The sequence below is a fragment of the Pseudonaja textilis genome, chromosome 4, assembly GCF_049901715.1.
Source record: "Pseudonaja textilis isolate UNSWEBS1 chromosome 4, rPseTex1.2, whole genome shotgun sequence".
Classification (NCBI taxonomy): domain Eukaryota; kingdom Metazoa; phylum Chordata; class Lepidosauria; order Squamata; family Elapidae; genus Pseudonaja; species Pseudonaja textilis.
This window is the reverse complement of record NC_141993.1, coordinates 74,170,678-74,198,474: the sequence shown is the minus strand read 5'-3', so window position 1 is coordinate 74,198,474 and position 27,797 is coordinate 74,170,678. Positions and strand designations below refer to the sequence as shown.

Here is a 27,797-nt window from a genome sequence, read left to right as displayed (position 1 = left end):
AGCTCTCTTGGCTTCCTCCGCTTTCTGTCGCCAGCCCAGTTTTTTACAAGCGTCGGCAAAAAAAAAAAAAAAGCTCTCTCCTTTCCCCCCTCCGCCCCACCCCACCCCCGAAAGCCATTTCGCTGCTGCTCTGCTAGAGACTGGGATAAGAAGCTGACCGGATCCAGCTTTTGCCTCCTTCTTTTGCTCAGTCCCCATCACTGTGGCACGGCAGACCCTCCCACTAATACCAGGTTTTGGTTTGTTTTTTTGCCTCAGACAGGGAAGAAAAAAAAAAAGGATACAGCTGAGCCGGGCGAGCTGAAATGCCCCCTCCTCCCTCAGATTCCGGAAACCTTCAGGCCGAGTTTCCCCTCCCCGAAAGAGAGAAGTGAAGGCAAGGAGCATCCTCAATGCATCCGGCGATTCAACGGTCGGGATCGAGCTATTGGCTCGCCTCTTCCATCGGGGCCGCCGCGGCGGGAGCCACGCGCTCGTCCTTGGAAGCGGGCTGCCAACGCAGCGGTGGGAAAGGCAGAAGGCGAGGCGAGGCGAGGCGCGGCGCGTCCGGCGAGCTGCGTTTTTTTGCCAAGGCGCCATGACCCGCTTGACTGATTTGCATCCAGCGCTCTCTTCCTCCTCCAGGCGATCGCTCGTGCCCAGCATTTCCTCGCCGCTGCTCCCCGTCTCTCCTCGGGCCAACTTGCAAAGGGGGAGAGGGAGGCGGGAAAAGGAGCTCGCGGGGACGGATTACAATCAGGAACCGGGCGCGCTTGGCTGGGGGCAGGGGAGGCATATGAAGGCAGCGGCGGCGGCGTGCCAGCAGGGCTGAAGTTGGCCAGGTTGCGTTTCGGCCCAGGATGGAAGTTGCCAAGCAGATTCCTGAAGAAGAGGAGGAAAACGCGACCGTCCTTCCGTCGGCAAAGCCGCGCCACCGGGGACGATCTACCGATATCCAGACAGCCCATCCTGCGCGGATCACCTTAGGTATTCGGTGCCCTTCCTTCTTTGCTCTTTGTCCGTAGATCTGGCGACCGACTGAAGCTCGATTGCAGCATTATATATATATATATATATATATATATATATATATATATATATATATATATATATATATATATATATATATATATTTGCCCCGGGCGATTGTTTGTATCTGCATGCCTGGGAAACAGCGCGCGAGTAAAATGGGATACAGGTACATCTTTCTTTTTTTCTTTTTTGCTCTGGTTGCATTGCAAGGAAGGATTTCCCCAGACCTGTTCGTGCAGGAAAAGAGCTGTGGTATGTACTGCCTCCGGCCAATTTTCCTCCATTTCATTTCTAAGGTCCTTCCCACCACCACCGCTCCATCTATCTCCTTTCCCCAAGCTCTCCAAGAAATCGCATAAATCCCTGCCTTTTAAACCCCTGATTTCTGTCCATTGCATTTTAAGCAATAAGGGACCACACTGCTTTTTCCTCCACAAGTAAGGAACACTTCCATGGTGCCAGAGGACAAGGTAACAGGGTGGCTGTTGCTGCAACTGCCTATGGAGCTATTTAAAGTGTGAGGGGTGGGACAGACACACATGGGGGGGTAACCCTTGTGGGGGCCTTCTAAGAGAATAATTCAGGCACATGAGCCTCTCATTCCTTGCAAGCCTGTCTGATTTTGAACCCATCACTCAACCTACCATTCAAATGGTTCTTAACAATCCCAGGTCTTTTGAGTGTGATAGGGAGAGCAGAAATAGAGTTGGGGGGGAGGTTTCCCAAGGGATCCAATGACACTGCCACCTGCCAGCCTCACCGCCCCCTCCCTCTACCCCGCTTCAAGGGGGAATGCAGGAAGCAACCATCCAAATCCATTTTGTAGTCTGCAACTGGATTTTGCTGACAAGGCCCCTTCCTCCCTGACTGAAACCGATTTGATAAACAATGATATTTCTATTTGCTCTAAATGAAGTCGATTTACGAGAGCAATTGGTGAATATAAAGTTTGTGGTTTCCACCTGGGGAGAATTTTAGGCAGGCCAGGAAGGTGGGCAGTTTTGGAAGCCACGCAATGGACTATCACAATCTCAGCTTTCACAGAACTTGAGGGTGGAACTGATCCTGGGTTAAAAAGCAACAACAACTGAGCATCAACTCCATTTGCTGAATTGGTCAGAGGAGATTCTTATACCAGCAAACCTTCTTTTGGATTGTCTTGAGTAAACATCATTTGCCACCTCCCTTGTTTCTTGCCCCCCTATATTCTACACAGGCTGAATGTTCTTTTACCTTCCAGGCTCCTGGTCTTTGTTGTCATCTTCTTGCATTCAGACAGAAAATTTGCTTAGACCTTTCCCTTTTCTTTTTTTTTTTCACCATGCAGCCTATTCTCAGGGGTAGATTTCAGGGAAGAATTGTAAAAAGGGGAGAAAGGGGAAAGCAAATACCTTGATAAGAGGAAGGGCAGCAAGCCCTTAAATTTGTCTATTATTTCCATTTGGGCAGAAAGGGAGAAAGAGGTCCCTTGTCACTCAACCCTTCGTTCTAGAGGGTTGTGTGTTTTTTAATAGCCTGTTGGAAGGGAGAGCAAAGACTTTCTAGTGCAATGGAGAGGGAAAGCGGGGGGGAGGGAGGATGAGAAGAATAAGAAAAAGTAAGGGAAGAAAAAAGGTCCTTGTTTAGACACACATATCTAGACACACACAAACAGACACAAAGCTCCTCTTGTATTTTCTTCTCCCGGGACAGATTTAGGTTTGATGGAGAACTGCAGAGAATCTAAGAATCGTTCCTGCCTGAATGTAAGATAATTCCATACCTTGCCTTAAGGTCTGCTACTCTCAAGAATTTGGTGGAATCTGAATGTTTGAGAGCCCAAGGGGCTTCCCTATTCATCCCACCCACCCCCAAATAGATTATTTTTCAGGGGAAATGAGGGCAGGGACCACCTCCTGCTCAAATCCATTCTGGCATTTCAGTCCCAGCCTCCCCCGTCATCTCAGAGTTCCCCCACTTCTGACCTCTTCCTAGCTAGATATCTAGATGAAGAATAGATATATTTTCTTCATCCCAGTCCTCCTCTTTACAGAAGAAGGGAGAAAACCCTGTACAGTCAGGCAGGACTTCCCAGATGCGTGCTCCCGATTGGGTGCCAAGTGCGTCTTCCTGAAGCTCCAGTACATGGTGGGGAAAACCGATCCGGAGGCAATAAGATCCGTAGAGGAATCCAGAGCTCAGGGGAGAAGCTCTTCTTCCCTTCCTTGGTTGGTTTCCCACACACCCCACCCCAGACCCTTCCTTCTGTTTCTTTCCCCAAAGATGTGGGCTGGTGATACCCAGCCCAGGCAGCCTAGCAAGAGCAGAAACTGGGAAGCCTGCAGCAGCCCCCTTCTCCTCCCTCCTCCATTGACTGTGCCAAACAGTATCTCTGCATCCTAAAGAGGCTCATTGCATTCCTACCACGTCTCATCTGTGCTTGCTCACCCCCCCCCCCACCTTCCCTTTTGCTTCAGCTCCCAAGCTAGAGTATAGAATCAGAGCAGAGAGAAAGAGAAACCAGCAATCCTTTATTTATTTATTTTTGCAACTTTAAAAAAAAAAAAAAGAGCCGAGGACATTCTCTGCATATATGTCATTTTGAGAGGTTTTTTTTTTTTTTTCCCTCCTTTATTTTTCTAAAGTAAGATTTTCCAGGGTATATTTTTCCCTCCCTCTTTTTTTTTTCTGCTCTCCCAATGTGGTAAAATCTCTCTCCTTCAAGCCCGGTAAGTAGAAGCCTTTTTCCTTTTTCCTTTTTGTTTTCTGGATCTCCTTCTCTCTTTCTCTCTCTTTCTCTCTTCCTCCCCATCCCCCATGTGTGCCTGGATCAAACATCTTTAAAAAAAAAACATAGAAGAGAAATAATAATAATAATAATAATAATAATAATAATAATAATAATAAGAAGAAGAAGAAGAAGAAGAAGAAGAAGAAGAAGCCACTTTACTTGCTTGTCTAGGCAAAGAGTGAAATGAAAATGCTGAACTGAGAAGTCCCTTTCCTTCCCCCCTCCCCCTCCCTATTCGTATATTCTCTTCCTCCGGGGCTCCCCAATTTCCTTCATTTCCACATGGATCCTATGCTTTCTTTCCTAATGTGAATCCCGCTAACTCCTCCCCTCCCAGTGTTTCTTCCTAAATATGACCTTTTACCGTGAAGGTTTCTCTCTCCTCCCCGCTTTATTTATCGGGAGGGAGGAATTGAAGTGTCTTCTCCTGCATGGAGGGAGTGTGAGAGAATCCATCTCTCTTTTGCTTCCAGGGTATCTCACTAAATACCAGGACTCTTGGCAAACCTTTGAATGGGCAGTAGCTGGAGGGCAGCGAAGCCCCCCCCCCTTCCCAACCACTGTCAGGATGCTTAGTCTTTAACAGTGATCTATTCTTCTGTATTGGAATGGAAAGGGGGTGGGTGGAAGAAGGAATTCAGGAAACAAAGACAAGCTGAGAAACCTGTGTAGGTCATTGTGTTCTGGTAAGCCTCTTTTAAGTTGATTCTTGTATGTGTGTGGTGGTGATGGAAGCTGGCTTTTACTAGAAAGGGATGGTTATTTTGCTTGCGGTTAATGCAAAAGTCTTTGATCTCCTCCCAAGTTTCAGTCTTCCTCCATTCCTCCTTTCCCTTGTTGGATCACCCCTGGGCAGACTTCTGGGCATAAGCCATCATCATTCAAAGTATCCCCACCACCACCCCTTTCAATGTGCAGCCAGACAATCTCCCTATCAGCCTTTTCATTGCTTAGCCTTTAACTTGGATCTGTAGATGGTACAGCCGGTTCTTTCCAAAGATTAATAATCTCTAAATGCTTTAATCAGCTGAAATGATGAATATGGAGCATGCTTTTTTTTTAAAAAAAAAAAAAAGTCTAGTACTATATCCCAGTTATGTTAATTTGGTTTTGGGCACTGGGAAGAGCAGAGCCTTAATTTTCTTCTTGTTTTGAGCCTGGCATTGCTGCTGAGTACAGTATTTAGTTTCTAATTCCAGACGCAAGCATTTCTATAGGAATCAGAGGTATTGGAAACTTGTTTGTCCCCGTTTTCTTCAGTATTGTATGTTGTGGTGTTAGATAAAATTGGATATTCCCCTGGTGGGATCCCCTCCCTTGAAAGTTAAGTGCATGTTTACTTATTGCTTATGGTGATAACCTGTACCCTTAATTGACTATCCGTATACAGATTAAAAAGGGGGGGAAGAATCTCTTCAGCTGCATCTTTTCATTTCTAATTAATGCAAATATGAGGCTGAGCTTGTGCACATCATCTGCTTCCTGAACATTGTGTCGTTTTTTTGGGGAAAAAAATGTTTCTAGATCATTTATAACACGGGCCTTACAGCCTTCATTTTCTTCCTCATTATGGTGTTAGGTACTAAACAACATTAGATAAAGATGAGTGGACAGGCTAGGAAAGGAAAGAAGGCCACTGCCTGATTAAATCACTTGAGTAAGAAAGTAAGTAAATATGAATTGTGCTGCTAGATTGTTGTTGTTGTTTCCTCTTTTGTGATGAAGATAGGAATCCCTGCAAACTCATTCCTTCTCTCCCTCACCCCTTCGTCAGATTGCTTGAAAATGTATTTTTAAAAGAAATGCTGATAGGTTGTAATCCCTTTGTGTTGTTGATTCTCATTACAGTCTTGTAATCCATCCGAACCATGAAGCCTTCGATGGAAGATCCACCCCGTCAGAGAAGGATGCTGTGGATTACCCTTCTAAGCACAATTGCAGTAGCATGGACTACCCCCATTCCTTTGATTGAGGATTCAGATGAAATTGAGGAACCTTGCTTTGATCCTTGTTACTGTGAAGTCAAAGAAAGCCTTTTTCATATACACTGCGACAACAAGGGATTTATAAATATTAGCCAGATAACGGAATCATGGTCAAGACCTTTCAAACTTTACCTGCAGAGAAACTCCATGAGAAGATTATACACAAACAGTTTTCTCCACTTGAACAATGCTGTTTCTATTAACCTTGGCAACAACGCACTGCAAGACATTCAGACGGGGGCCTTTAATGGGCTCAAAATTCTGAAGCGACTGTATCTGCATGAGAATAAACTGGACGTTTTCCGAAATGATACTTTCCTGGGATTAGAGAGTCTGGAATATCTGCAGGCAGATTACAATGTTATTAAGCGAATTGAAAGTGGGGCATTTCGAAACCTGAGTAAACTCCGGGTCCTGATCTTAAATGACAATCTAATTCCCATGCTTCCGACCAATTTGTTTAAGTCGGTGTCTCTGACTCACTTGGACTTGCGTGGGAATAGGTTGAAGGTGCTTTCCTATCGAGGGATGCTGGACCACATTGGTAGGAGCTTGATGGAGATTCAGTTGGAAGAGAACCCTTGGAACTGTACTTGTGAAATAGTTCAACTGAAGAGCTGGCTGGAGCGTATTCCGTATACTGCCCTTGTGGGAGACATTACATGTGAGACCCCCTTTCACTTCCATGGCAAGGACTTGAGGGAAATCAAAAGAAACAAACTCTGCTCCATGTTGTCTGACTCAGAACTTGTCAGCGTTGGTGTCCCTCAGTTACCCTCAAGCAAGGAACATGCTTGGCCTACTAAACCTTCTTCCATGTTGTCCTCCTTCCATTTCACTGCTTCCTCTGTTGAATATAAAACATCCATTAAGCAGCCCAAGCCAACAAAACAGCCCAGGGCTCCCAAACCACCACCTACACCTCGAGGCCTATACCCTGCACCCAACCAGCCTCCGATTGCTGCATACCAGACGAGGCCACCTATACCCATCATATGTCCTACCGGCTGCTCTTGTAGTTTGCACATCAATGATTTGGGCCTAACTGTCAACTGCAAGGAAAGAGGGTTCCACAATATTTCTGAGCTCCTACCCAGGCCCATCAATGCCAAGAAACTCTATCTGAGCGGGAATTTGATACAAAAAATTTACCGTTCAGATTTCTGGAATTTCTCTTCCTTGGATCTTCTGCATCTTGGGAACAATCGGATCTCGTATGTGCAGGATGGGGCTTTTATTAACTTGCCTAATCTGAAAAGCCTATACTTGAATGGCAATGACATTGAGAGATTGACCCCAGGCATGTTCAGAGGCCTGCAGTGCTTGCATTATTTGTACTTTGAGTACAATCAGATCAGGGAGATCCAACCTGCCGCCTTCAGTCTCATGCCTAACCTGAAGCTACTCTTCCTCAATGACAATCTCCTGAGGACCCTGCCTACTGATGCCTTTGCTGGCACATCCTTGGCCAGACTCAACCTGCGGAACAACAAATTCCTGTACCTGCCTGTGGCTGGTGTATTGGAGCACCTTAATGCCATTGTCCAGATTGACCTGAAGCTCAATCCTTGGGATTGCACATGTGATCTGGTGCCTCTCAAGCAGTGGATCGAGACGATCAGTTCTGTCATTGTGGTGGGGGATGTCCTTTGTGCCAGCCCAGAGAACCTTACTAACAGAGATGTCCGCTCTGTGGAGTTGGAGGTGCTGTGTCCAGAAATGTTACATGTTGCCACTGCTTCGCCAGCCCCACCACCATCAGGTCACCCAAGTCCTACCAGTCCCTCTCCCTATGAGCTACCCCCAGCTGGAGGAGGGCCAGTACCACTCTCTGTGCTCATCCTTAGTCTACTTGTGCTGTTTTTCTCTGCAGTCTTCATTGCTGCAGGCTTGTTTGCCTTTGTCTTACGCCGACGGCGCAAGAAGCTTCCTTTCCGGAACAAACAGCGGCAGGAAGCCCTTGACTTAACGGGAATCCAGATGCAATGTCATCATCTCTTTGAGGAGGGAGGCAGTGGAGGAGGTGGTGGTGGAATGAGTGCATCCCCAGAGAAGGCACCCCCTATGGGTCATGTTTATGATTACATCCCACATCCGGTAACCCAGATGTGCAACAATCCCATCTACAAGCCGCGCGAAGAAGATGAAGTTATAGCAGGAGAATCTGGGCAACCTGGGGATGTACTTCTAGGAGGTGGCAATGGAGGTAGTACCTGTGTTGGGGAACAGTTTGTTGACCCCACTAAGGAGAGTGGGAACAGTAGCTGCTATAGGACCTTGCTGGAGAAGGAGAAGGAATGGAATGTGGCAGTGTCCAGCTCGCAGCTCAACACCATAATGACAACCAATCATCACCCACACCCTCAGCCATCTGGAGGAGGAATTGGTGTGGGGATTCCTCTCTTGGGGGAGCTAGCCCTGGTGCCGCCTGTCTTCCACCATGAGAAGAATGGTGGGGTAGTACTCTTCCCTCCTACTGGTGCCGTTCTAGACAATAGGGAGAGGCCCCCATTGGTCCCTCCATGCTCAGTGGGCTTTGTGGACTGCCTATATGGCACAGTGCCCAAATTAAAGGAACTGCACGTGCACCCCCCTGGCATGCAATATCCAGACCTACAACAGGATGCCAGACTGAAAGAAACTCTTCTCTTCTCAGCTGGTAAGGGCTTCCCAGAACATCATCAACCCCCCCAAAGTGAATACCTCGAGTTAAGGGCCAAACTCCAAACCAAGCCGGATTACCTCGAAGTCCTGGAGAAGACCACTTATAGGTTTTGAGAAAAACATCTAGCTTTTTACAGCCAAATTCCAGCATATCCCACTCCCTTCCCAGCCCCAGAGCACCCTCACATCACATCTGCTCCTCTCCCTTTCCTCCCCTGACCACCGCATGCTGATACCAGAAGATACAGCTCTGTGCTTCCCCCCTGCCAGTTGTTGGTTTGGAGGAAGGGCCTAACTCAGATGATCATTAATTGATAAAAGTGCCTTTGCAGACTTTTGCCAGCAGATGCTAATCAATCATTATTTTTTTATATTGAAAAACAAAAACCTGAGACTTTGACTGTGCCATGTTGTCTAAGATATAAGAATATTATTATTAATTAGCATCATGGGGGAACTTTGTCTTGATCCTGACAAAGTAAAATTCTGTGTGTACTATCCTCCCCCTCTTTCTCCTTCTTCTCTCTCTCTCTCTCTCTCTCTCTCTCTCTCTCTCTCTCTCTCTCTCTCTCTCTCTCTCTCTCTCTCCTGCACTCTTTCTTTTAAGAAACAAAATACTATAGAAACACAAACCTTTCCATTCTATTTTTTACATTTGAACAGTGGGAGGTGGACGCAAGAAAACATCTTCAGCTCCCCCGTTTTATCATGGCACAGTTTATGTACATTTATTTAAAAGAATACAAAAGTGGGAAGAATAACAGCAAAAATGCAGTTAGCTGCATGTCTGGAAACTGCTTTTTTGGGAGGGTGGAGTTGTCCTCTATTAATGTTTTTCGTTCTCTTCTTTCCTTTTTCTCCTACATGCACACACAAGTCCCCAATCTCAGTCTTAACTTTCTATTCCCAGCCTTCTTCAATCCGCTTCCTTTGCCATTATACTGCAAGGTGCCCACTCTCCCTCCATTTTTCCACATAAAAAGAAAAGTTGTGTAAGGGAGATCAGAGACATTGCTAGCCTAAAAATATTATTTGAAGCCAAGCTTTCCAGCTCTTGGTCTGTTTTGTGGCATTCCTATGGGAAGAAAAGGTCAGTTCCATTATTATTATTATTATTATTTTAAAAGTTTATTACTGCTCTATTCAATAGCAGCCACACTTCTAATTGAGACTCCAACATAATAAGTGTACAGGTGGGGGAAAAATAATCACAAATACCAATCACAAATATTTCTTAGAAGAAACACTTTTAATGTTCTTTCTTTTTTCTCTTCCCTTGCTCTCACACACACTCTTTCACACAGAGACACAAATACAAATGTGCATATATTTATTCTGTACTTTCAAGTAAATATCAATTGTAAAGGTAATGTTTAATCATTGTACAGTGATGCGTCTGGTATAGCTTTCCTAATAAAACATTTTGAAAAAAATATATATATTAGAAGATACAAAAGCTTGAATTTTAAAAACTTGAGCTATACCCTGTTCATACCCTTGCTTCCCGTTAAGTCCATGTTGTTTTATTAATACCAGTACAATCTATTGTGATGTTAATAGAATATAACAAAATAACAATCTGCATTTTTTTCTATCAAACTGCTCTTTTGGATTTTTAAAATCTGATTTTCAATCTCTTTCTTTCTCTTCCCTTTTCCCTTCTGCTCCTTCTATTTTCCTCCATTTCAATTTGTTATGCTTTTATCGGAATGAGCTTCTTCCTACGTAATAATATGCAATAGATTTATTTAACTCTTTGAAATTATCAGTACTATTATTTATGTTCTGCTCCATGGAATGCAAGGAAAAGTCATTTTATTTTATTTCAAACCCTCCCCGCCACCCTAAGTTTAGATTTTAAAAATATATTGAATATATTATATATTATTTTTAGGCCAGGAGGCATTTTTTTAAAGTGTGTGGGCATGGTTTTTTTTTTTTTCTATAACAGTTGAGAAAATAAGGCCTAGTAACTCTTTTTAACCTACAAACTCCCATCTGTTTTACTGAAATCATACTTTGGGCTGAGATAATGAAGTGGTTTTGTTGTGTTTGCTATGGATTTTTATTATATATCTATCTCTTCTCTTTTACTTTATAATTGCCATATTGCCAAATTAACTTCATTAGAGCCCCATACCATTTTGACTAGTATGAAAAGAAGCTACAGAAAAGAAAAAAAAAGTTTGCTTGTTTCGTTTATTTCCTTTCCAAGGTATCTAGCTGGTATCTTGTTTCTTGTAGAACTGAGTTGACACTGAAAAAAATCCGAAGGAAAAGATTTCCTTGGTGGAGAAAAAAAATATTATCCATCCCGTATGGCCAGTAGATGGCACCCGAGTTCCAGAAATGCCACCCGGAGACCAGAGGCTACTTTTGAATGGTGCACACAACCTATCCATTTGGAGTCCTGAATCTGCCCTTAATAGAAAATCATCACCTTGAATGTAATTCACCAGATGTCACTAATGCCTTACATGAAGATAAAAAATCAAACTAAAGGGAAACTGTGGAAAGTACCTCCTTTTAGTATGTACCAATATGGTGGTGGTACCCTGTTTCTGATGATTTCAAGCAATGGTTTTTATATTTATATAACACAGACACACAGACATACACTCATGAAGAGAGGGGAAATGTATTTAAAAAATAAAATAAGTCATAAAAGCAATTTATTTGTCTTACTAAAATGTTATCCAGGGAATTTAAAATGTCTTTACTGTAAAATGGGGTGGGGTGAGTGGGGAATTTATCTGCCTCTCACACTTTTGATCCATGATTTATTTGTTCTAATATAGTTAGTGCATAAATTGCAACTTGGGCGTAAAAGATATGTTCCTTCAAATGGTTGCTAATCACTCGGGGTGTGTTCCTTTTAAAAAGAACATTAAAATAAACTGGAATAGGAAACTCACTTTATTCCCCTGTTCTAAAGCCAGGTCATAATCAAAGCTCTCGAAATTAAGCCAGTTGAACTATCTTGAAGATTTTACTCTTGAATTTTGTCTGTGTATTCACCTACCCGGGGATAATATGAAATGTATCCCACTTAAGAATAATAGAAATTAAATTTAAATTCCTCCACCCAGACAGTGTACAACGCAGTACAACGCTGTATTAACTTACTGAATCTTATTTGCAATAATTGATTCATGATCTACAATTAGCAAGGCAGTAACAAAAGCCCAGTTTTTGCTTTGTGATATCTTTGTGCTATTAATCATGGACATATTGAATCAAAGTAAACTTGTGTATAAAGCTCAAGTCATCAAATGTGTAATTTAGTTGACTGTGGTTTTGGTTAAGTATGCTTCAGGTCCAGGAACATTTATGCCACTGGTTTATCTAGTCTGAATTGCAGCAGCTTTCTAGAATTTACTCAGGCCTATGGTCATTGACTTCTCCCCATATGTCTTATTTTTACTACTGGGAGTTTTCATGTGCAAAGTGGATACAATCCTCCCTAGACTACATCATCATGATGATTACTTTATTCCATAATAACAACAGCTCTGTCTCACATAGGAAGAAAGAATCTAGGGAATTTGGCTATATTAGAATACTGTTCAAAATCCAGCAACTGGAAGTTAGATTAAAAGGGGTGGCATTCACAGGTAAAATAGTTTAATGCTGGATAGAACTAACTTTGGATATGATTGTAGTGCAATAATATATCAAGATTCAGCATAATAATTGTTATAATAGATGGCAAGATGGTAAGTTTGAGATGTACAAAAAGGGTTTTATCTTAATGATCCCCGGCTGTGAATCCAATACATTTGAGTACCCAAAACATTTGCAGCTCATCATTTCTAATGTAGAGTTTCTGAAATTAGAAAAGTGGATTTTTTTTAACATAGAGATGTCATTGCAGCATTATCACTTCATAAGCTCATTTGTTTCTCCTATTTGGCTGGGTGGTCAGCAAGCCTTTTTTTAATTATCAGAAAGCATATATATGCATTTATTTTATAATTAAAATAATTCAAATTTTATTCAAATTTTTATAGCCACTCATCACAGCCAAGATACTTTCTAAAGGCAGCTATGACCCCTTTGCTTTTTTTGCTGCATGCATGGATAAGGTTTGATTTTATAAAATCTTCAAAACATGATGAATTGTTCATTATGTCTTGAAATACAACATCACATGAGCATCTAGTAGAGATAAATGGTTATAAATAATATTTTTATTCTGTCTATATTGTCAAACACAAAGGCATCTAAGCTTAAATATAGAAAATGGTTTTGAACTGAAACACTGAAATAATATTAAGTGAAAACAAATGTATAAGACTAATTTTTCTTTTCAAAGGTATGCTTTTGAAAAACATGGAGTCTGAATTTTGTTTGTTTCCTTGCATAAATAATTATCTTGCTTATTAAATATCCAATAAAGTCTGTCATATTCAAAGGGTCTGAAGACATAGCTATGAAGCTGCTCAATATAATATAACTGTTAATTGAGGTAATATTACAGGATTGAGTGGCTAATGGGCAGAACTATAGCTGTTCATTTCTCTAAAGTGGGTCATCCCATCAGTGACTGTTTTCATTCATTAATCTGAGTGATGGGTAATTAGTGGAGATGGTTTATCACCATTAGCAGTTTTGTTAGATAGCAGTAGCAATAATATTAATTGAAATAATTGTGAAAAATAAATTACATTATATTCATAGGAGGGAAGTGTTATGAAAATATGCTTCAGTGAAGGCTTTTATATAGAATTCTTGTATTTTTAAGCAACCATTTTCAAGCAAATGATTGCCATTGTCAATGCTTATACTACATACTATATTTTAGTTTCCTGAAAGACATTTTCCATTCTGACCTCTTAGAGATATTTGATAATCTTCACCAATGAGCAGAAGGAGGAGGTGGTGTCTGTAGAATACATGGGGGGTGGTAGAAAAATGTCAGCTGCCTAGCAACCCTGGCATATGTACATCCTTGGCAGTCGTACAGCTATTAAAAATCACAAAAGGCAAGAGACAACCTAGACCATATTCTTTAAGAATGGAATATTTGAACAGTGAAGATGGGGAAAAAAACTGCCAAGAAGTGTATAATGGTAGTACCTGCAAAGATAAAGGCCTACTTTCTCTTGGATATGAGTTTTTTTCTGGGTTTTTTTTTGAGTCACCAATATAAATTAGTGCCTATACCTCATATTTTATATGTGAACTGTGTATTCTTGTATTAGGTGGTATTTCAGCTAGATTTCAGTTCCTCTGAGATGCAGGGAAGCTGATGGACAAATTTAATTTCTGGGACAAAAAAAAAGTCTCATGCATGAATTTTCATACATGAAATTAAATATTTTATTATGAAATATATAAATGCTTATATACATAAGAGCTATGGTAGTGCAATGGTTAGAATGCAGTACTGCAAGCTACTTCTGCTGCCTGCTGGCTGCCTGAAATTTGGTAGTTCGAGTCTAACTAGGCTCAAGGTTGACTCAGCCTTCCATCCTTCTGAGGTGGGTAAAATGAGGACCCAGATTTCTGGGGGCCAGTATGCTGAACCTGTAAACCACTTAGAGAGGACTGTAAAAACACTGTGAATTGGTATATAAATCTAAGTGTTATTGCAATAGGGGCTGAAGATTTGTTATTAACTGATTAAGCATGTATATATACCCACAATAAAATAGGAATTTTCAATAGGAATTTAAAGTACTGATCAAATCCTGAGATTTTCAATGAGTTGACAACTGAAAGAGATGACACAGGGTTTTTTTCTCCCAATGATGGAAGAGTTTCTCAGTGTTGAAAAGTCAGAGCTTGGTTTAGTAGTTAATCTGCTAAATAAATGGTATTTTTCAGTAGGATTCTCTGCATGTGAGCAATTAAAGTTGAAAAAAATCTTTTCCCCCTAAGTATTAACATGTCTGCTCTGCAGCTGTAAAACAGGTATTATCAATTAATATTTCACTGTTCGGTATCATTTTTGTAGTGGAATATTATGGCTTGTGACAGCTGGTTGGATGTCAAATGAAAACGGCTGAAAGATTTCCCTACAAATTGCAGTGCAATTTGAAGTCAAACTAAATATTAAACAACACCCCTATGGATTTACCTTCAGAAATATAGCCAAGCATAATAAGTGCTAGCTTTTGTTGGGAGTTTTGGCACCACAGAACATCAAAGCTAAGCAAGGATGGTCGAAAGGGATGGAAAACCCTTTTTCCAGGGTTTTTAGGTTGTTTAGAAAAATCAGCCCAGCACAGAGGATTTGACTGAAAGGTTATCAATGCTATAAATGATTGAGTGACTTACTTAAACTTCACTTTAAACAAAGTGAAGCAGCAGAAGGAGATGCTGCTAAGAGGACTTGGTGCTAAAGTATGTAGTCTGGAATTTGCCTCTAAACGCAGCATACTGTTTTTATCTTGGTGGTGCAGTGGTTGGAGAGCAAAAGGCAGGTTACTTCTGCTGACTGCTAGCTGCCTGCAATTTGGCAGTTCAAATCTCACAAGGCTCAAGGTTAACTCAGCCTTCCATCCTTCCAAGGTCAGTAAAATGAGGACATAGGTTGTTGGGGGGGGAATACGCTGATACTGTAAACCACTTAGAGAGGGCTGTAAAGCACTGTGAAGTGATATATAAATCTGTCTAAGTGCTACAAATGATGAGAATGTAGCCCCACTGGACTTCCCCAGCGTGGAAGGAAAATTCAGTTGCCTGTCTAGGAAAAACATGGTATATGGAATGAAGGGACCGGTAAAATATCCTGTTCTACCTTCATTTTCATCAACATCATCCTTAGGGGATTTGTATATTCTAGGTGCAAGCTTGTCCATACTGTTACCTTCCAAGGGTGCTTTTATTCCAGCTTCTACAATTTGCTAACTGAATGAATATTTATTGTCTAGGCTGCATAGGTATTAAACTCGATAAATTTTGCAGCAGAAGATAATGTTTTCATTTTTTTTATTTATAAAAAACAATATTTTTATGCATATACAAAGAAGTAAGTTATATTTTGAATATGGGATGAAAGTCCTGTCTTGGCCAGTACAGTACAGACAGATAAGATAATTATGAGAACAAAGACCTGATAGTTTGACATTACTATGTTGATGTAGGAAAGTGTATATCTCTGTGTGTCTATGCGTTTTCCCCCTGAATTAATGTATAGGAGAAGGACATGTAGCTTTCTGATCCTTCACTTGATATTTTTTTTCAATACTATTTAGGGGATATGATTCAAGTTAGCAAGATCTTTTTCAGTCAGTTTAGAATATTCCAAGACACTGTGTGAATATTAGAAATAAGATTTTTCATCGCAAATGAGCTAGAGTTGTGAGTTTTATAAAAAGTCACAAAGTATGTAATAATATTCATAATCATTCTGCTTCTCCTTTCTGTTCCAGACTATAATGTTCCCTATGAGAATGATTAGCTGCACATTGTGATAATTCAATGATTTTGCTATAATGCTATACAAACTGCAGATGAACAAGGACCATTTGCTATAGCAGGGAAATAATCAGGTGTACAAGATTAAGTTCATATTGTAGTCAGTTCTCCAATGGATGTGTAACAATTGAATAAGTGTTATAACCTTGGATGATCCTTAAAGCACCAGAATTATTTTGATGTTCAAGTTTCTTATGTGGTGAGCAAAATGTTTTTGTTGTTCTCGAAAACTGACAAATTACTGTTTGAATATTTTTTTCTGATTTTATTTTATATGTTTTATTAGGAAAGATAACTTTTTTTCATTCCCATAAATAGGAGATTTAACTTGATTTCCTCTCACCTCAAGGGCCTAAATTACTTTATTTAAAAAAATATTAACTTCTTACATTAAAAGGTTAGGCTAACTATCTTTTCAAACTGAATGTGAAATATTTTTACCTTTGCAAAAACATGCTCTGTTATTCTTGGGATTTGCTTCCAATACTTGTTCAGACTTCAGTGTTAAACTTCAGTCAACAATGTTTCAAGGAAACCTATCATAAAGAGCAGGATTTCTTTGTAAACTCATATAGGGATGTGAGGTTTCCAAATTTGGGGATAATGTCTATTCAATTGAAATTATATCTTGCAAAAATAAGTAGGAGCCATGGTGGTTCAGTGGTTAGAATGCAGCACTGCAGGCTACTTCTGCTGACTCCCAGCTGCCAGCAGTTTGGCAGTCTCACTGGCTGAAGGTTGACTCAGCCTTCCATCCTTCCGAGGTCGGTAAAATGAGGACCCAGATTGTTGGGGGCAAACTGCTTAGAGAGGGCTGTAAAATACTGTGAAGCAGTATATTAAGTCTAAGTGCTATTGCTATTGCTAATGGTACCTATGCAAATATTTTACATGATTGAAAATTAACTATTAATCTTCCAAAATATATTATTTCCATTTCTATTTGAAAAATGGCAAATGAGATTCATTGACTCAGGGACAGGTCATTTAATTTATGTTCACTTGAATCAAACAAAATTTGAAAGAAAATTCTTAGCACAGGTAGGTGGAACAAAATTTAATCCAATTTCCCTCAGTATTAGCAGAAAAAGTCCTATCTTTGTAGGATGTTACCTTGAAAACAAACATTTACAGATCATCTTCTACTGGCAGAATAAATGAAGGCTAAAATTATTTTCTCATCAAGTTGGTTTATCCCTCACAGTTACTTTTTTTCCTGGTGTGTTAACAGATGCTACTGAAACACATCGGGTGATGCTAAGTTGGTGAAAAGCAGCTAAGGCACACAACTAATGTATTCTGATTTTATTTACTTGCATATTTTTTAAGCACCATCACTGAATTTAGAGGGTTGTTTTTTTGCAGCTTATAGGACATGTTTCATTAGATGAACTTCTTTACCAGAACTTTGCAAATTATTCAGAAGTGCTTTGGGCCTGGTACAAGCACAGCATTAATCTGCTGTTCATTAAAATGCTCTGTTTTGTTTTTTCAGGCTTTTGCGTAGGCCCAAAATTAGATGGTATATGTCTTTTAAAGTAGAAGCATTCTTTATTTTATTTTATTACTTTTTCCAGATTCGCATGGGAGCCTGAAAAAAGTTCGGCTTCTTTAATGAAAAAAAAAAAGAAGTATTGTAAACATACTACACACATAGATATGCAAAGCACTTCTTTGCATATCTATGGCATATACTAAGTAAAGCTACCTATTAAACATGTATCTCCTCATTTTCAGTGCATTTAAGTTTGTTGTGAGAACAAAACATTCTTGTTTTTCTTAAAAAACAAACAAACAAACCTAAAAACCCTGAGGTGGATTGCTGCAGCTACACATTCAGCTTGCCTAAATGTTACCAAGTCATTGATTGCTCTCCCATGACATACACTTAAACTGAAATAATTCATTTTCAGGATTGGCACAATATATTGAAAATTAAAACAAGCCTTCAGAAAACCAGAATAAGGTTAACACTGAAGCTTAGTATGTTGTGTTAATAGGTCTATTAGGTTTTACTTGATTTAACTAAGTATGTATATGGATAGAAGAAATAAAAGAAAAGGGGGAAGAAAAGAGAGGATTTAAAATACACACTCTTTTTTTCCTTAAGGCAAGAGCTCATTATTTCCATCTTACAATGAGATAGGCTAACACTTATAAGAATTGCAACTGGGATATTTATACAGAATCTTCATTGGCAATTCCAAGCATCTATCTATTGTGGCAAAAGTGTTCCTCCTTGGCATGTCAAGACAAGAAAGGCAAATCAAGAGAGGCAGCCCCCCCCCCAAAAAAAAATATCAAAAAGTTTTTGGATTAAAATAAAATAACCTATTGTTGAGATTATTTAAAATATGAATTCTACGGGCAGAAAAAATACAGAAAAATACAGTTTGGTGAATACACACACAAACACACATATGCATGCACACACATACACACACACACACACGGGGGGTATATATAATTACAAGGTCCCAGTCAGTGCACCTTTGTTCTAGATAAACTTGCTATAATTAAGAATGGTTAGGAATGTTCTTGTAGAAGGTACTGGAAGCAAGAGTGAGTTTGTGGCAACTTGTAGATTATATATGTTATTTAAAATGTAAAGGTAGTATTTTTTTCAGTCTGACAACACTTAAGCTTCAAATTCCTGCTTAATTGTAAAACTGATGCAAGACAACTGATGTGCTACATCATAGGATTACTATGAGGGCAAAGTATGGGAGAACAGCTTTATTTTTGTCAGAGACCATACATTGAAGCTTCAAATAAAAAGGTAGTGATAATAGGCTATTTTATAGTCTTTTAATAAGCTATTATTCAGTAAGATTATGTTAAAGTTCCAAACTATTGGTTTCTAAGTGTACAAAATGAGATAATTGGGAAGTGAAAATTAATGCAGCCAGTCTTTATTTATAGTAATTTTATATGAATATACATATTTCATTTAATATTTTCTAACTCTTGGATTTACCTATAGTTTCAGATTTAAAGAAAAGTATAAATAACTGACTAATGTAGTCACAGTTGTGGATTTTCTATATTCCACATTCTTAATCTCTGAACTTAGATGGGACTTATTTTTTTTCCTTATCCAGATATTTTTCCTTACGTTTTCTTAAGCTCCTTTGGTATAGCTATGTGTAGGAATGTAACCATGAGCATATGTGGAAAAAGAAACCTTTATGAATTGATGCTTGGGTTATAAGATATTATTATTATTAATAATTATTATTATTGCAGTGAGGAAGGACACAGTAGTCACTTTAGTAGTTCTTATTATAAACAATTATGCCTACTGTACATTAATAGTGTATGTCCATTTTGCAGATGGGAGATAATTGTAATTTGTGTCTGTTATTCACAAGGGTCAGTACTACAGTCAGACAAAAATTAGATGTGTAAAGAATTGTTCATTTTCACATAATGTTTAAATGTTTCCTGTTTATTTTATTTTTATTTTTTTGCTTTTAACGTAGAACTGGAGACAGGTATCTCCACTTTCAAACTTTAGACACAACTTCCCAAAATTTGGACACCCTGAACCATCAAATTACTTTTTTCTCAGCAATCTCATCCAGATTTTAAATAATACAGGGGATGTATTGAGTCCTGGAGCACCCTACATTTGAGTTTCCAGCATTTCAAACACTGATTGCATATTACTGCAGTCTGAAATAGTCCAAATGTCATAAAGCATGCTCCAATTCCCAAACACGACAGACAGTTTAGAAAGACACTGTGGTCAATGATAGGACATGCTGCTGGCAAGTCTATCAAAAGTAATACATGTTCATCGAGCCTTTGATACAAGTCATCAACTAGATTGATCAATGCCATTTCTAACCATAACCCACTTTTGAATTGTAACTGAAAGGTGTCCAGATAATTCATTTTATCTAGGATCCTCTAAACCTGGTTCACAACTACCTTCTTAATCATTTGCAAAGAAAGTTTGGAAATTGGAGGAAAATTATAAGAAACATCTAGTTCCAGGGAGAGCTTCTTCAGAAAAGACTGTAACACTATGCCTTTTAAAGTAAGGGACATTACTCTTTCCCCCACAAAACATTCATATTTCCCAAGATATTTTAGTTTTAAGAAGAGAAGATTGATATTTAGGAAAATGCAATATCAGTTTTCAAGTAGCAGAAAAGGTGTCATATACAGCAATAAAAGTTTTTCTAATCTTCCCGGGTTTAAAACAGAGAACATTATTTTAAGTTACAGAAAAGCAGATTGAGGTTAAATAATCTTTCCAAAGATGGTGGAATATTTAAGCAGGATTCATATACAGACTGGAGAGCCATTATTATGATGTAGATTCCTGGCACTGATCAGGAGGCTAACTTCAATGAAGTCAGTACCGCTTCAACTCTTTGATTCTAAGAATTTTCTCCTCAGTAACTTTTCTACGAGTATTGTCAGCCATCCAGGTCATGGTTCTCCCATAGGGACTTTTTCAAAAGGCAACTGGACTTTGTTTTTCCTTGAAGCTGTTTAAGTTTTCATCCAAGCAGCTTCTTCAGTTCTGAATAAACTTCTTGGACAAGAAGCAAAACATCTTCAAGGAAAAACAAAGTCTAGTTGCCTTTTGAAAAACACCTTTGGGATCACCTCAGTAACATTGAAATAATGATTATGAAGAAAACTACCTGAAGTTAGAAATCCAAGCAGAAAAGCAATAAGCCTTATTGCAATAAATAAGCCTCCTCAGTCTGGGAGACTCCAGATTAATTTGACTTCAGTGTCTTGGGAATGTTTAGAGACATATTGTAATTAAATAGCTGTCAGAATGTGGGTGGGTGATATCTTATGGCCTGGCCCTATCTGTCCCACAGCACCAATCCTTCAATGATATCTTGATTTGCCAAATTCCTCATTTGGAAGCCTATCAGGTTTCAATTCTGTACATGAGTTTCAATAATTCCATTGGTATTTCTAGTTCTACTGCTATAGTATTTGACTTGTGAGATTGAGAAAATAGTTTCACAAATAACATAGAAAATGTTTCTGATTTGCTGAAAAGGGCAGACAGTAGTGACTTACTACTACGTCTCCTGCTGTGGAAATCCAAAAGTGAGGTGCGATATATAGCTATGCTACCAGTGAATATGATATCAGTGGTATAGAGTTAAGGTATCTGCAATCAACTAAAGCTAGGACAAATTCAAATAAGCTTTCAAGTATTGAGAAGGAACATTTTATTAAAATCAAATGCATAATATATGATGTAATATTGTATATGAGAAAATTTGACATAATTTGGACTATAACTGTACACTGATATCTTGGTATCCAACTGCTTTGAAATTCATCAAATTTGGTACTCAATCCATTTTGACATGAATATTTTGTCCTGGTACTTGCTGTTTGGTATTCAACAGCCAAACTAGAGCTTGTCAGTATCAGCTGCCTTGTGACTCACTACATTATTTATTATAGAAAAAAAAATGTTTGGTATTCATTGTTTTTGGTTCTCATTGCACCTCCCAGAACCAATTATTGAGGAGTACCAAGGTACCACTTAATATTATTAGGTAGTTCTTTTGCTCATTTCAAGTAGGTTGACAAATCAAAGTAATACTTTCATACTTCCTAACAGTAATCACAGAAAGGAAAGATCGAGTTGTAACAGTGTAAATGCATGGGTTCAAAAGTGGTTAAGAATCTAGGTATCATCCATCCATCTGCTTAACTAAGATATTTTTATGAGCATGTGAACCCACATTTATTTCTGTAAACATATGTGTGTATGACTCTAGCTCTGTTCATCAAAGCATAGCTTTGTGGCAAGGATCCAGAATGTCTATTTCTGGCATTGGTTAGTCAATAGTTAGTCTAAGAATGTATGGAGGTTGTAGTCTTTTCCTGTGACTTATTTGAAGCTTCAGATACATACAAGAATGAAAGTTCTTTCATGGCACCACCATAAGTACAAATTGAAATTGCATCACTACAGCTACAAATGTGGATGTGATTTGTTTAAAACTCTTTCATTAAAAGCTCTCTAAAAGTATAACATTGGAAAATGGTATATTAACTTAAGCTATTCAAGAATACCTTCAAATGATAATGGGTATTCTTAATAATAACATTTAATGCATATATTATATGGAACTAAAGATAGGCAACTGTTATTGTCCTTGGGAATATAGTTACTCCTATCAGCATATTTTCAACACAATATGTAGCAATGCAATGTTAGTTAATTACCATGGTATATATTTAAATATATTTGTTTCTACTTAATAGGAAGTAGGGGAAGCAGCTGTCAGTTTCCTATTGTGTTTTTCCTGACATTTCACATTTTCTTAATTTTGTGAAATGAATTAAAAATGTTGAAACAACAAATCCCATTTTACTGGAAAGAAAAAAGCACTTTGCAAGAAAACAGCTTCAATGTGATCATATACCCATCGCCAAAAATGTTTTGTCCTGTGCTTTCCTCTTCATAATATGTCATAAAAAAGACCAATAATCTGTACATTTACATACAACTCTTGAATGAGACATTTGAAACGTTTGATCTTTGTAAACTGTGATGTAAATGTCCACACGTTCCTTGATACATGAATTGTCCTTTATCACCCTTATCCAAATTTTGTAATAAAGAACTCAACAACAAGAAGAAGCATTAGGATAAAAGTCTGTTTAAAATTGCATGCTTTCTAAGAAAGAAGCAAAATTAGGAGAGGACGTAGTATATTTAAAGCTGGCATACTGTATATCAGCAATATTTTGATTCATCCATCTCTGATTATTTAATGATGTGATTGTGGATGTGGGAAGAAGGTTAAAACCATTTAAACATTGAGAAAAAATTATTAAAATTCTTGGGCATTATGGAATCTAAAAAGACTTCTCTGTTGAGAAGAGAAATTTAGTTGCTAAATCTGGAATACACAACTCCCCCCCCCCCTTTGTATGGTTGCTTGTTTGTTTATTTTTCAATAGGAGTTGAGCTTAAAGGCTCGTGATGGTCTAACCAGATCTATGTAGCCAAACCCTTTTGCATAATATTGTTCCAAAAGTTAAAGAATCCAAGATAAACCATTAAATATACTGTATATCTGACAATGACTACTTTATTTCCAAATTTTAACAATGTGCTCTCCCGACTCTGGATCATAGTTTGTCCTTGGGTAGATAGGCAAATCTGATTCAACATAAAGTTACTTCTGATTTTCCTATGTACTTTGCAAATATAGGAAGATTTTAATAAAAGGGGAAAAAATGAAATATCTTTAGTTTGAACTTAGAGGTCTTATTTTTCATTTGATATAAATAAGAGTTAATACTAGTGCAATAAATAACAAGACTTTGGAAAGTACTTAGAGTCAAGACATCTCAGTTAATTTTTAAAAATGAATTAATAAAGGTTACGCATTGCAATGAGCTTTATGGAAAAGATTAGAAGGAAGGAGTCTTTCTCTCTTTTTGGAATACCCAAGAAGTGAAAGAAAGAAAACCCTCTTCATGTTCATGTCTTTTGTAAGTGCTTTCTAAATGCACTCTTGAACTGATTATTAATGTGCAGAATTTTCATGTCAATTAAAAGAGGCCTTTACCCCATGTGGATTAGTGATTCAGACTGTGTCCTGAATTAAATATCTGTTGCCACAATCTTATCATGTCAGGATAGGCAAATGTTGGTGTTTCTGCTTTTTAGTAAGATTTTGTTTTTTGCCTAAATCTTATGGAAATGCCATATTTTTATATCTATTTTCCTATGCATTTCCCTTCCTTTGCAGAAAAATAACCTTTCCCCCCTCAAACATATATTTAGAAAATATCCTCTATTTGTTGAAGAAAAATACTCTTCTCTGTTGAGAAGAGAAATTGTGATCATAAATCCTTCCCTAACTCAAGCTAGGTTCCTAATGACTTTATTGGTATTTGCATGTCATTTCCATGCAGCAATCAACAATACATAAATCTCCCAGGTCTTTTTTCTGCTTCAAATTCCTAATCTATCATATACTCCTATTATTTCCCCTTGCAATCCCATCCAAGCATTAACCATATCTGAATAAGCTTGTTTTTGTTTTCTTTTAAGATCAGACAATCTCCTTGGTGCTGCCACTTGTTATGACAAAGGAAGTGAAGGAAAAGATTGTTTTTCTTACACTTTGCAAGTAGGAAAGAAATCATTTTGACTATATCATTGGGATGGAATTTTTAACAGGACTAAAAGACATGCTGTTAAACTAAGCACGTTTCCTTCCTAATTTTCTTTTGCTATGCAAGCAACAATTTCAACCTGGACCTATCAAGCATCTAGATGAATGCTTATTTCAAGATCCATAAATACATTTTGGGTGGCAATCTTCTATAGAAAGACTCTAAAACAATCAACTAAAAACATCTACTTTTATTCTTCATTCCAACCTGTGATCAATTCCACTTCATTTTTTTTAAAAACTGTGCTTTTGAAGCTAGGCTATGGAGCTGCCTTGTAGAAACTGAACTGAAGAGCAGGTGCTAAAGCCTCTTTGGTGCTCAAACAAATGTATAGCCTTCCTAGTCTGTGGCTAAAAATAATGGAGAATGGTGAAGTCAGTGTTTAGTCATGCCCAGCTTAAGTATGGATGCCAGAAGGATGTCCTTTAGCACGAGCCCATCTGGAGGCTGAAAATTTCATCAAAGACCCATCCTTGTACTTCAAAGTGAAGGAGGTGGTGAATAAGAAAAGAATCCTCTTAGTTAAAGCAACCTATCAGCAAATTCTTCTATTGAGATGCTTTGGTGTCCTTTCAAGCATTAATCCTTTATATTCTCCCAGAATTTTCATAAAGCTGATTTCATTGATGCTATTTTTTTGACTTGAATTATGAGTGGTATTATTTTGGGGGTTTATTAATGGATATTATGGTGAATTTCCTGATTATTTGAAAGTTATGTTCTTGGGAAATGCTCATATTTTCCAATGCAAGGTATAGTGAAATTGTTTATGGTTTGCTTTGATCTGGCTGAATCACCCTACCCAAACCACATCTCCAGTTTTTGTAGGAGGGATACACTGGACCATTGTTAACAAAATAGTAAAACTATATGGTGTTCTTTGGCTCTTTTCACAGCATACAAATGCCATTTTCATTGCTATTTGCTATACAAACGTAAACAAAAAGAAGTCTCTGATAATCCACAAGGTCAAATTTGGAGGTATATTGTATTCCATCCATGGTTTGTGAAAATTAATGGCAAGTTTAGAGCCAGAATCAAAACTTGAAGAAGGCTAAAGATTCACTAAGCAAAAATGATCTGAAAAGGATTGGTAAGATCTCTTCTGCCAAAAATGATTTTTCTACTTGCATACACAGCTGTCTTCACTTTCTTGCATTAATGTGAACTTTTGCAGACATGTTCAAGAAAAATAAAGGTCATTTCACTGTAGATGTTATTCTTTTTATAGGTTGAAAATGTGCTGAAAATAGGTAATATGTACAAAGCCAAATAAATATTTTTTGATGCTTTGAGACTGAAACTTCAAGAACACTGAAAAATTTCCATTTATTAACAACATATGCAATAAATTGTTAAATGTCAATAAACAAACATGGCATTTGCACGGGCACCCATGCTCTGGTCACTTCCCATTTGCACTATTGTAATGCCTCTGAATGTTTTCTACAGCCATTATTATTTCATCAAACTTTTTTTTAAAAAAAGCTTTCAATTAAGGATTGCAAGTTACCAATCAAATCAAATCAACCTTTATTGTCAGAGTACAATATGTGTACAATGAGAGTGGCTGAGCCAAAGATGTCAGATATCAGCCACATTTTCTTGTCTGTAATCTGATACATTGTTGCTCTATGTAATAGATAAGAGAATTCTTCAGAGCAGAATAAGAAACTAGACAGAGGACCGGGGAAGATATTTTCTGAATATTTTGATCCAACATTAATTCCAGTCCTGAATGAACCTATGGACTGATGTTGTTCCATAAATGTTGTGAGAAATGAACCAGGTTTTAAATATTTATCTTCAAAACGTCATATACATATTTTCATTTTGGTTTCCATGTAGTAATTATTTAAGCTTTAATCAGTGCCTTAAACTAAAACTATACATCCTTCACATTCCTTTCTATAGAGTTCTTTTCATGTTCATATTCCTGAAATTCCTGCCTTATTCAGCCATCAAAACTGTGTTAATTCTATAGAAATCTATGATCCTCTAAAGAAGACACTGATGGTTTCCATATTTAGAGTTTCATGATGCATCAAGAATTCCCTGGTTCTAGGAAATAAATAGCCTGACGGCAAATGATCTTAATGTTAAATATTCAGAAAAATACAGATCTGAAATATAGCTGTCCATTTTTTTAAAGTTAAGGTTGCCAATAATACAGAACTCACTTGCCGCTGTCTTTTCCAGATTTTTTTCTTTTAAATTGGCTTCCTAATATAAAGTACAGCTTAAGATTTCTTGGCGGTTTCACCTTCAAGTACTAACCATATCCAACTTTTAGCTTTTAGACCTGAGCCAAGATCAGCTGAAGTCTGCCACCTATGAGCCACAGTGGCATAGTGGTTAGAATGAGGTACTGCAGCTATTTCTGTTGACTGCCAGCTGCCTGCAATTTGGCAAATCAAATCTCACCAGGCTCAAAGCTGACTCAGGCTTTCATCCTTCCAAGGTCAGTAAAATGAGGACCCAGATTGTTGGGAGCAGTATGCTGACACTGTAAACTGCTTAGAAAGGGCTGTAAAGCACTGTGAAGTGGTATGTAAGTCTATGTGCTAATGGTATAGGACCTTCTCTATCTTTTCCCAGGCTATGTAAATCCTATGTAAGCAACAATGTAAAAAATGAGCAAAGAGAAAAGCAATGGGAATGGTCCATTTTACTTTGTGATTCTTGGATGTTGCAAATTGCATACACAGGTAACAGTCTAGAAATTTTACCATGCTTCCTTCAAACTGACTTCAATTGGAAATAGTAAACCACAACATTACATATTATTAAAGCAAGAAACAAAACACACACCGCTCCTAACTGGTAAATGCTTTCCTTAAAGGCACTCTCACAATTCCACAAATCGGCATTTTACTTTTCTGTAATGTGATCTTCAAATCAGTCAGGGAAACTGAGGTCCATAAGTTTGATTAATCGATCTAACTATTGATGCAACTTGACTTGCCTAAAATGCAATATTGATCATCCTGCTGCCTGTTTAATTTTTTACTAGCCAACATTAGGGAATATGAACTTCATTCTATCTCTTAAAACTTGAGAATATTCAATGTTACTACAAGAAAGTGAAATTAAAAACTACTTCTCAATCAATGCAAAGGCACTTGACCAATGCTCCAAATATATATATATATATATATATATATATATATATATATATATATATATATATATATATATATTTAAAAATGATCAAGGAATCATCAAGCTTCACAATTTTAATATTTTAGATACATACGCACATGGACCCATAGACATACAGAATGAAATAGTTGATGGAATAGTTTCATTTGTAAATAATAATAAAAATGTACAGGAAGCATTGAAAAGTGGTACTATGCCCATACCTATTAGATGTCAGGTTCCCAAGTATTAGACCCATAGCAAGCAAAACTCTGAAGATTCTTCAAATAATACCTTTATTGGATATATCATATTAGCACAGATCTCGTGAAAACTGACCCTGAAGATTCCCATGGATTTCACATAATTAAAAGTAAAAGTTTTCCCTCAAACCCAAAGAATAAGTCACATTGTCCAATCAAGGTGCTGTCTGGTTGCCTGGTGACATCACTTCTTCTTCCTCAGGCCAGGTCTGAAAATGTCCTTGGTTCCCAAGTGAAAGAATTTTATTTTGGCTACAAAACCCCAGCTATTTTTAATTCCTCCTTCCTATCCCTCAGTTTCAGTGTGGCAACACTGAAGCTCTAAAATGGCTTCAGTCAGGTCTACTTCAG

The 27,797-nt window shown here is 38.1% G+C and overlaps 1 protein-coding gene across 7 annotated transcripts; it reads left to right on the top strand.

Moving 5' to 3' along the window:
- Positions 1-136: 136 nt before the first annotated feature.
- Positions 137-27,040, top strand: SLITRK3 (SLIT and NTRK like family member 3). 7 transcript variants are annotated; one of them, XM_087933388.1, is made up of 3 exons: positions 137-966; positions 5,630-8,425; positions 10,675-11,103. In XM_087933388.1, the coding sequence occupies exons 2-3, from the start codon at positions 5,650-5,652 to the stop codon at positions 10,683-10,685; spliced, it is 2,787 nt and encodes a 928-aa protein (XP_087789514.1). In that variant the 5' UTR covers positions 137-966; positions 5,630-5,649; the 3' UTR covers positions 10,686-11,103. The 7 variants fall into 7 exon arrangements, with proteins under 7 accessions (XP_087789514.1, XP_026561470.1, XP_026561469.1 ...); XM_026705685.2 differs by lacking the exon at positions 10,675-11,103 and adding an exon at positions 23,918-27,040 and having other exon boundaries at positions 852-966; XM_026705684.2 differs by lacking the exon at positions 10,675-11,103 and having other exon boundaries at positions 852-966; positions 5,630-9,031.
- The last annotated feature ends 757 nt before the right edge of the window (positions 27,041-27,797 follow it).